This window comes from Amphiura filiformis, chromosome 1, assembly GCF_039555335.1.
Source record: "Amphiura filiformis chromosome 1, Afil_fr2py, whole genome shotgun sequence".
In the NCBI taxonomy this organism is placed as follows: Eukaryota; Metazoa; Echinodermata; class Ophiuroidea; order Amphilepidida; family Amphiuridae; genus Amphiura; species Amphiura filiformis.
The window spans coordinates 20629622-20641021 of NC_092628.1; the positions used below are offsets into that span (position 1 = coordinate 20629622).

An 11400-nucleotide genomic window follows, 5' to 3' on the forward strand; every position below is an offset into this window, starting at 1 on the left:
TGTTTATATTTTATTCTCTCTCCCGTTTGTTTCGTATATTGTACTTACAGATATATCAAAGAACTACCAAGATGAAGGGTCTTTTGGTACATGTATTGGTTCTGATTCTCTTTTCTCTATTTGGTAAGTGACATTTTTCATATCTCTCGCTGGTTCTCTAATATGATTAAGTTCTGTATAAATGAAGTGATGAGTATGCCGGTAAACTTCTCCGATGCTGAAATTTGATTATCAGACCAAAATTGACCCACCCGGCCCCTCTTTTTTAATTGCTTTTTATCGGCTTTTAACCTTGGTATACTTTTACTGTCTACTGTAGATAGCAACATTGGACATTTTGCTGCTATCTACTGTAGAAAGCAACCTTAGTACTTTTGTACTTAGTACTTTTCTATCTACTGTAGATAACAACCTTCATCATTTTGGCTGTCTATTGTAGCTAGCAACATTGGACATTTTGCTGCTATCTACTGTAGATAGCAACCTTAGTACTTTTGTACTTAGTACTTTTGCTATCTACTGTGTAGACAACAACTTGTTTGTCGGTGGTACAAAAGCTCTGATGGTCAAAGGCTATAATCTATTTTATCGTGTTTAATCCATGTCTCTTTTATTTGTATTTTACAGGCCCCTATTATAGACATTATTATGTTTTGATGAGTCCAAGTGTGTGAAAATATTAGATCCAAAACATAATAATGAAAAAATTGGATGCTTTACGCCCAGTATTTATTGGTCTCGTTATGAGTTGTCGTCCAATATTTTAAAACTCATAGCTCGACCAATAAATATGGGCTCAACCGATCCAATTTTATATCACTATCGGGCCGTGCACACGATGGTCACATAATATACTGTTATGAAATGTCTGTTTTGTTTTTGTATAACTTTGCAGTTGATACTACAGCGCTGAAGAATTGTTACTCTTGTTCGCATACTGGTAGTTTTGGAAGTGAGGATAGTTCTAGTTTTTTTGGGTTTCCTGACGATTGCACTGATGACAACTTTAACACAAGTTCAGAGTATAACTTTGAACTCCCGTGTGATGACTTTTGCATTGTAAGTGATGTGCAACACTACATAGGCCTATATCAGTTTTTATCACGGCGGGATCGGTATTGGTTGTTGATTGTAGCCGGGATGGGTGGGACTTAATATGGTGTTTATGATGGGGTATTTAGGATGTGTTAAGATACAAATTCAAAGTGAGATAGTTTGTAAACCAAAGGGACGATGTTGATATTATTTTGGATTTGTCATGTGTACTAGAAATATGAAACCTTTTTCCGAAAAGATACATGTAGATAATATTATCAATTTGGCTAAACGCCTAACGTGTTTAAAAAGTGTTACAGCTGGGGATTTACAGTGTAGGCTCAGTAGCGTATCAGGCGAGGACTCTTCCCGATGCATGGCTTTTACCGGGCTGGGCCTTGATTCTGGGCTATTTAGTGTAAAATTAAGCAATTTTATGCACGCCTTCGCGCGTAATTGTCACGGTTTAGGCCTACGGTAAAAATGGGGACAAATCGCCAAATTTAGGGACCGTTCACAAACACTTGTAAGGGGGGCCTGATGCAAAAAAAAATTTATTGCGAACATTTTTCGGGCCCCCACCCCCTTTACAGACCTCGAAAAATTCAGGGGCCCCCTTTTTGACATGAAAATTATGGGTCAACCCCATCTGAGAAAAGCATATAAACTCAATATTTCCAGGAAAATTTGTGGTCATTTTTTCAGCCCCCCCCTTAGGAGGGTCAAAATTTTTCAGGCCCCACCCCCTTTTTGCATCAGGTCCCTTAACAAGTGTACCGGTCCCCGGGAACGGTAAATATGTCCACTAGGTTTTTATCTTTGTCCAGGTATATAGCATAGGCCTACAGCAGTGCCCTGCCCTGGCTCCCGGGCCCTGGCTATGCCCCACCTGGGGAAGGTGGGACATAACGGAACACTTAACTTTGAGGATGCTCTGTGACGTCACCATAAGTAATATGACTGTAAAAATTATATGTTCAGTTGAAGTTTGTATTTACCTTTAATATACCATTAACCAATATAACTTGAATCTTACAATTTTTTATAAAAATGAAGAAATATTTTCAACAACAAAAATCCGGTTTGCCCCACTATCGGGGCAAAACGGAACCCCCCTATGGGGCAAAACGGCACCCTGGGTGCAAACTTATATCAGTTGTTCCATCGGTAGGCCCTATAGGCCTAGTTATATGTAGGCCTATATTCAGTTACAATATTAAGTGGGCCTACCATCTCTGTGGAGTGAGTTTGATTAGAAAGAAATATTAAGTAGGCCTACCATCTCTATTTTTTTTAATTTTATTCATCTGGCAATTAACAACAAAATTGAGACAAAACAACAAATTGGGTCTACTGAGCTGCCGGGGAACACTGAAAGCACAAAAGAGCACTGTCACCACAAGGCGCAGCGCTCCCAACTCAGCAGACCACACACATACAAATCATATTGGAAAAAAAAAATACAAAAAGGCATCAATACAAATTAATCATAGATTTGAGTTGAGATTTAAAAGTAGACTTGCTACAGGTGAGATATGAGTCTCTGATATCGGATGGAATTGAAGACCATAACACTGGGAAATTAACTGAAAGACTGATTGTTTAAAAATTAAAGCTTCATGTCTCGTATTAACACACCACCTGGAAAAAAGAAAGGGATTGGCATTAGTAAGACATGAACAAGCGAATGAAACAGACAAATAAGTCCTTCTAGTTTTCAAAGTTGTGAGATTTAGAGTTCTGAGTCTGTCCTCATAATGATTGATCCCCCCTACGTTGACAAAGAATTGACCTAGTAGCACGATGCTGTATTTGTTCCAATTTATCAATATTACATTTCTTGTAAACATTCCAAACAGGCGAGCAGTAATCTAATATTGGCAAAATGAGCGACTGGTAAAGTTTGAGTAGAACATAGGAGTTCTTACTTCCCGCGACAATTCTGTCCCATGCACTAGTCTGATCGATACACCAATCTCCACATTTCAACCTCTGTTGCTACCCCGACACTGGTCATGATATTCATTAAAGTTAACTCTCTGTGGAGTAAGTGGTTAACTTTTAATCATTAATTATATCTGTAGGTCTAGTTATATGTCTATGTCTACACTGGGAAATTAACTGAAAGACTGATTGTTTAAAAATTAAAGCTTCATGTCTCGTATTAACACACCACCTGGAAAAAAGAAAGGGATTGGCATTAGTAAGACATGAACAAGCGAATGAAACAGACAAATAAGTCCTTCTAGTTTTCAAAGTTGTGAGATTTAGAGTTCTGAGTCTGTCCTCATAATGATTGATCCCCCCTACGTTGACAAAGAATTGACCTAGTAGCACGATGCTGTATTTGTTCCAATTTATCAATATTACATTTCTTGTAAACATTCCAAACAGGCGAGCAGTAATCTAATATTGGCAAAATGAGCGACTGGTAAAGTTTGAGTAGAACATAGGAGTTCTTACTTCCCGCGACAATTCTGTCCCATGCACTAGTCTGATCGATACACCAATCTCCACATTTCAACCTCTGTTGCTACCCCGACACTGGTCATGATATTCATTAAAGTTAACTCTCTGTGGAGTAAGTGGTTAACTTTTAATCATTAATTATATCTGTAGGTCTAGTTATATGTCTATGTTTCAGCGAAGTGTTTACCATGCTCGAGTAGGCCCCTAGATAACGCCTACATTTCCTTGAGTGAAGACGTGTTATGTCCAATTGGGGCAAAACGGAACCCATCTGTGGGACAAAACGCCCGCGGGGCAAAATGGAACCCTGTTCCGTTATGCCCCACACCTAGGGGTCCGTTTTGCCCCATACCCGGTTTTTTAGAAATAGGTTGCATGCATAATACATCGTAGCATATAGGCCATGCACTTAATACAGCTCAAAGCTAGTACCTTCGTGTTTACAATATACACAATTATTTGGGAATCCGATATTAATGAAGTAAAATTTCAGCACATTAAACATCTACATATCTTACACCAGACGGGTAGTAATTTTTTGACTCGATCTTGCTCGAATGTCAGTGGATTGTTTTGAATAAATTTTTTTTTTGTAAATCCTCGTAGCCATAGGGCCTACTTATGTTCCTCAATATAATTTGCATAGACGGCAGTATTGCCAAGGCCTATTTTTCCATGTGGTTCCGTTTTGCCCCGGGGGTCCGTTATGCCCCACCTTATGGTTTGTCACTATTAAAGTGCATGTTTTTTTTGTTTTTCAGACGTATTATTTATCGCCAAGTGCCTTTACGCCAGAAAGTATTATTCGATCATGCGACGAGTACGCTGGATTATGTAGCAAGGCTGGTTCCTTTCCTGGACCAGGAGGTCTAGGCAAGCTATACTGCTGTAACACTAACTTGTGCAACGGCCCGAATGGTGCTGCGGCGGGGATTGTTCTGGACTTTTCCGTTGTCATCATAACTACTATACTGGCAATCTGCACTTCTCGTCAATTTTAACATGTATAAGCTTAGGGGCCGTTCAATGTTTACGCCGGGGGGGGCGTTCCGATCCCCACTCGCGTCCGCTCAAAATTTTCGCATCCCCCCTTTGTTTTTCGCTTTTTCTCCATTTAAAACTTAACATTCCCCTCATGGTTAAGGTTCAATTCAAGTAAGAAATCAGATTCCCCCTCAAGAGTCAAGACCCTAAACAAATTCGGATTCCCCCTTAAAACTCCCACTCCAGCTCCCCTCTGTCGTAAATATTGAACGGCCCCTTACTCTCTAAATATCAAATTTAATGGATTGCATTAGTGATCACTATTTATTCTTGTGATAGTGAATTGCAGTTATTGAACTCATTCTTCGCTCTTTCTAGAGCGTTATGAATGACTCTCTTTCCAGAGTGAATTAATGTTCTTTCCAGATTGAAATTTCCCGGCTCAATATCCCGCTGAAGCTTTCATTTCGTGGCATAGCTATATAGTTAAAGGGAGGGGCACCCGAAATCACCATCGGTACATCAGTGTCGCCGGTATTGACGGTTCGTCCGGACAGTATTATAAGTTCCGAAAGTCCATAATTATTATTTTGGTGGAGAGCAGCCTTGCCACACACTTTGATTCAAACAAGATCAGTGACTGATGGCGTTTCAATTTAAGATAATTTGTTCCTAAATGTTCCAACTAAAATAATCACTGCAGCGATTAATAACATTATTGTTTTATTAATATACTAGCGGGATACCCGCGCTTCGCGCGGGTCCCCGCTAGATGAGTAAATGGGAGCGATCACTAAAACAGGAGGAATTACTGAAAAGGTAGAATCATTGAAAGGTAAATTTTATTTTTCTAAACATGTCCCTTCTTGCATTTCCATTTTCTTTTCAGTTTCTTCTGCACGGGCCTAGTTTGTTTTCATTAAAACAAAATGCTATTTAGCTTGTGATTTTCCGTTTCCATGTTATTTATCTATCTAGGCCTAACCCCATTCCCATTATTTTCTAAATCTATCCTTTCTTATACGTTTCCCTTTATAGCTTCATTTTTATTAGCTGCTTAGCTTGTGATTTCCCGTTTCCTTCAGTTGTTATTTATTTTTCTTATTTTTCCTGATTAGTTTCTAATTTTAACTTCTTTTTTCCCCTTAATTTTCCTGATTAGTTTCTTTCTTTCCCTCTTTAGTTTCATTTAGTTACTGTAACCATAGCCCGTATAATAGGCCTACCCGTACCTTTTTGTCCTCTTCTTTTTTTTTTTTTTTTTTAAATTCATTTAGCTCCTTTCTTTCTCTTCAGTTTCTTTTGCATAGGTCTATTTTGTTCCCATGCTGCTTAGCTTGTGATTTCCGTTTGCATGTTGTTCATTTATTGAGCCCCGTTCCCATGCATTATTTTATAAATCTACCATTTCTCACATTTCTCCTTTTAGTTTTGGCTTTTTTCTACATTTTATTCCCATTTTTCATATTCCCTGCTTAGCTTGTGATTTCCCGTTTGAATTTTATCTATTTACATTTTTTACATGAGTTATTTATTTATTCATTTTTAGCTTCCTTCTTTCCTCTCGTATCCTCACGATTTTTTATCATCTTGGCGGGTAATCTCTTAACCGAATCCAGTACCATGCATATAATCCACAACCCGACCCATCCATAGGCCTACCTTTTCAGTTTTGTCTTCCTTTCTTTTCTTTTCTATTTCTCTGGCACGGAAAGTTGGTCTGTGCATATTATGCACCCCATACGTGCGCGTCACATTGCTTAGTACGCCGACGTACTAACGCCAACGCGCTGCTGCCAGTTAGTTACGGTACTACGCGCTACCACTGAGTTTTGACAACAAAAAATCCCGGGAAAAACCCCGGTTTTAACCATATTTTCACTGATTTTGAGGACAATTGTTGGTCTTGACAGTTTTCAACCAAATAAAGTGCAATGCGTTCCCCGTATATTCCTCAATCTCCCGTATGAATTTGGCTGTAAAACTAAACGACGATTCATAGGCCTAGAATAAATAATAAAATTCACGCGACGTAGCCTTAATCTCTTGGCTGCCAACTTCGGTGCAGTGGCGGAAAATGGGGTGCGTAGCTCTGCGTAGGGGCGAAAAGCTCGTAAGATCATTCTTAAAGTACGCGGTGTTGTGCATCTAGATAGCCTGAATCATTTCTTGGCCACCTCGCAGTTGGCAGAAAACAGGGCAATGTTGCTCTGCGTATGGTTTTTTAATGGAAATATTATTACGCTGTTCACACTGTCCTTATTACCCACAATGCCACCGCATGCGATTTTGCATAGCAACACGACAGTTTTTTATGTTATTCTCTTAGTTACCATCAATTTTTGCAAAAACGAATGTCCGATGGAAAAATGGCAATATATACCCGATCAATATACCACTAAATCAAAGCCGAAAGTCTAGGCAATTCGGAGAACACTCGCGCACAAGATGGGCAATCTTCCTTTTATTTATATAGATATCACTGGAAGTATATGATGGATAATAAACTCGTGCAAATGCATTCGTCAGGATATTGTTGACTGACAGGGGCGTAGCCAGAATTTGTTTGGGCGGATTTTGAAAATGTGGACTTTTTCCAAAAGTGAACCTTTTCCCAAAATATTGGACTTTTGTTAAGAAAGCATAAAAAAATCCTATTTTTTCTCTCGCTATACGCTCGGAAATGGGCAAATTTCGACCTTTTTTTGACTGAAAAAAGCATAAAAACCTGGTTTGTTAGATATAGATATGCTAAACTTTCACTGAGTGGTTCCTTTTCTCGAAAATGGCCAGAATTTTGTAATTTGCCCCCAAAATGTTCAAAATTGTCTCAATTTAGATTTTTTTTACAATTTCGTTATGCATGGGCCCAATAAAAATCCGCCACCTTCAGCGGGTGTGAGAGACAACCCTTTTTTTAACAGTTTTCTCCTGCAATTTTCATCGAAATATTAAACATGGATAATAATTATTTTAGTCTCAATCATCATCTAATTTATACTCGTATTACTAGGAATATTTTAATAGGTCGTCATTTATTAAAATTTACTTTTTGATTGATTTTTTATCCAGACTCGTATATATCTTTCTAAATGTACACCGAGTGGACAGAGTGCACGGGAAAAAAAGAGTGAAAGAGTGAAATGGAGGACAACCCCTTTTTGAGTGTAAAATTTTCACTCTAAAAGGATTGAAAAAAGTAGTCTTTATAGGCCTACTCTCAAAAGAGTGAATATTGTCTAAAGCAAATGTACTTTCTTTCATTTTAGAGTGTTTTCCACTCAAAAAACTTCGTTCAACTGCTTGAAAGAGCGGAAATTCGCTCTTTTACATTTATGGCGCGCGATTCGAAGTTAAGGCTGCTTAAACAAATCAACAGCAATTTGACATGAACTACGAGTATATGTATACGAAACTCAGTGTCATTATTTTGATTTCTTATAGATATATTTGGTGCGCGATTCAAAGTCATTCTTTTCTAAGGACTATGATAACCAACGCCCTTCTGGAATCAAAGATCTGGAGTAGGCCTTACGAGGTTCGGTATCCTTTAATTATATTCATTATATAATCATTCGTGATATACAGCAAATACCATTGCTGTAGCAAACAGCGAATTATTTTGATATCTCACAGTAACGCAATCATCAGTCCTTTCATTCCATACACTCCTTGAGGTTAGTTCTAATCCCTGTCCTAGAAGCGAACCCATAACTACATATACCACCAATTTATGTCGATTAAATCCCAGCTGCTTCACTTTTGCTTTAATTTTATCACTCAAAGTGCTTGATAAAAATGACACTTTGAGAGGGTTATACGTCACACCTTCGAGTTCATTTTCCAAAATGTCTGAAATTTCCTGCTCGACTTTTGATGGCTTAAACATCTGCTTTGATGTTGGTTTCAGTTGATATGTGTTTTCAAGTTTCATTTCCTCTTGCGGCGATTCTCGACTGCTAGCAGACCCTTGTTCTATAGTGAATCGTTTCAAACTGCCCCACATGGATTGACGTCGACGTGATGGAATGAGTCCTCCTGAGGTCCCCGGTGCAAGGCTAGTTCGTCGGTCCGCAAGACCTATACCACCAAGGACGCTCGCTCGTCGTCGTGATGGGGACTGCGCAGGTTTTACGGTCTCTCCAAAGCGCACGGTATTTTTTGTGATTGGCGGTGTGGCCAGTGATAAACTATCACCATCGTCATCGGTTACATTCTGGCCAGATGGCGATACAGGTTCAGAAGAATCGGTGATTTTTGATAAAGGTGTTTGGATGAAAGCTCCACTCATTGTGGAACGTCGGGTTGTCTCTTCTATCGACTACTAACACCTCAAAAGTCGTAAAATTCTTTGTGAAACGCTTGGTAGCCTTTTTCTTGCTGAAGACTCTGATGGTAACAAATCACGATATTCTCGCGACAAACTTGAACGAAATCGCACAATTAGGCCTACAGTTCGTAAAAACTTACTGCGATTAGTTATTCGGTGACACCATTTCACCACATGAACCTTGTTAGTTCTCTTGTTTTATTCAGACCAATGTACATGTAACATATGTAGTAAAGTTTGCAATTGTCATTACATGCTCAGATCATTACTCAAGAGGTACCAGTCAGAATAAATGCACTTGCCGTAATCAACTAAATCAAAAATTGAGCAAATTGAAAAGCTGTCCGATAACAGGGTATATCCAAGTATTATTGGTTTTGTAGAATTTCTCTCCAAAGGTGACGATGTATCCTTGATCTAAATGTTGTCAACTGACGTTCAAAAAGAGAAAATGAAGCGAAAATCTATCCAATAATTAATCAAAGGTTCTCAACAACCGGATCCTCACACAATCGTCGTCAACGTTTTCATAAAAATTCGTCCACAATTTGAATTGAGAGCAGCAGGTTGTTTGCCCTTTTTCTTCCAAATTACGCAGTTTCTTTCACAAAATTATAGTCATTATAAAAATGAGAACCGTCACCCTTAATATCGCGTTACTTTGTGAAGTAGAGTTTTAGTTTATGTACTTCAAATACACACCTTGGTTACTGTTTGTAGTGTCTATTCAATCTAACGCGTGTTTCTTTGCACTCTGAATTAGCTATTACAACCCTTAAATATACAGCAAATAATAAAGGTATTGGTACACTTGAGTCTGTGCAAACTCTTGTCAATACACTCTTAGAAAAACAACTTCTAAAAGGGACCCTTTTTGTCCTCTCAGAACCCTTGAATGTTCTTAGAAGGAACCATGCATAAAAGGAGCTGGGACACACCGAGGAACTTTTTTGGTTCTCCAAAAGTTATTCAGAACCTTATTTGGCTCTCCAAAGGTTTTAAAAATGATAAGAACCTTAAGGGGGTACCCCTGGCCAATTTTGTGCCTATTTTTGCATTTTTCTCAAAAATCGTAGCACATTGGTGACAAGTAAGATATGTATATTATAGGGGCAAGGACTACAACAGGGCTTACAACTACTACTGAAAATTCATCAACTCAAAGCAAGTTAATTGTTATTGATTTATTGATCAAATATTGGTTTTCCCTCATTTTTTACTGTAACTCTACAACTGTTGTCTGTGCTTAAAATAAATTTCCAGTGCAGTAGTTGTAGTCCTTGCCCCTATAATATACATATCTTACTTGTCCCCAATGCGCTATAATTTTGATAAAAAGGCAGAAATATGCACAAAATTGGGCAGGGGTGTAGTACCCCCTTAAGGGTTGAATAGGGAGATTCCCCTCAGAATCTTTTGCATCTTTTGTCATGAGAACCAATGGGCTATTCCAGAAAATAACTGCACACCCTCTAGAGGAGTTAATTTTCAATAAAAGAAATTGTCCGGATTTACAGGTTTGCTTTCTGAAAACGACTGGAATTCCAGTTGCCAATGTTACTAGAAAAAGCTTGGAAATGTATTACGGAGCCAACACTTGAACTGCAACTTAGGAACGTAGGCCTATAGTAGGCCTACCACATTCATAGACTAGACATAACAGATGCGTATATCAAAGATACCAGTTGATGAGCAAGAAATTCTCACCCAAAGAGATATGGAAAACAATTGTCCAAAATGTAGCCCTCCAGTTTAAGATTTACGATTGTGGGCTATTTTTGTTTGGGGGGGCAGGGGGCAGACGGCCCCATGACAAAAAATGAAAGAAAAAAGTGCCCCTCTGAGCAAAGGGCAAAGGAAAAGAAAAAGGGCAAGTAGCCCCTTTTTCATCAAAACTCACCCCGATCATGGGCCAAAATAGTGTCAAATACAAAATTTTCGTCCCAATAAAGCCTTTTTTGGAAGCTCGAAAACATGTACAGTCTCTCTAAAAACAAAAATTTCCTGTTGCAACTGCAATTTTTTCAGCTGTGCCCCTGAATTTTTTTTTTTTTTTGCCCCCCCCGACCAAGAAAGCTGGCTACGCCCCTGCCTCATTTTGGTCCATTTTAACATATTGCAATTTTTAGAGCGCCTCGCGCGCATTTGTCAGTCATGTAAAGTCATTTGCCCACGGCTCAAAATACCAGGACAAGATTTACCAAAAGTTGTCATCCGCATCTTCCTTTTGCCCGGTAAGTCCCGGTTTTAGGCACAATTGCCAAGCTCCATGTCGCATGGGGGGAAATGGGAGATCACACGAAAACAGCCAGATTTTCTAAAATAACGACAAAATCTGTTAAAACAGGCTGCTAAATTCTGCAAAATTGTGAAAAATGAGGAGAAATGCTGTAGGCCCCATGTCGCATGGGGGAAAATGGGAGATCACACGAAAACAGCCAGATTTTCTAAAATAACGACAAAATCTGTTAAAACAGGCTGCTGAATTCTGCAAAATTGTGAAAAATGAGGAGAAATGCTGCTAAATATGTGTGATTTACCATTTTCCCCCATGTGACCTGGGGCCTATTGCCCTCATTTGG

General features: G+C 38.8%; 1 protein-coding gene across 1 annotated transcript; it reads right to left on the bottom strand.

Annotated features, from left to right (window-relative positions):
- Positions 1-8059: 8059 nt before the first annotated feature.
- On the bottom strand, positions 8060-8779 carry LOC140156975 (dynein light chain Tctex-type 4-like). Its single transcript, XM_072180026.1, has one exon. The coding sequence runs from the start codon at positions 8777-8779 to the stop codon at positions 8060-8062; it is 720 nt and encodes a 239-aa protein (XP_072036127.1).
- Between the last annotated feature and the right edge of the window lie 2621 nt (positions 8780-11400).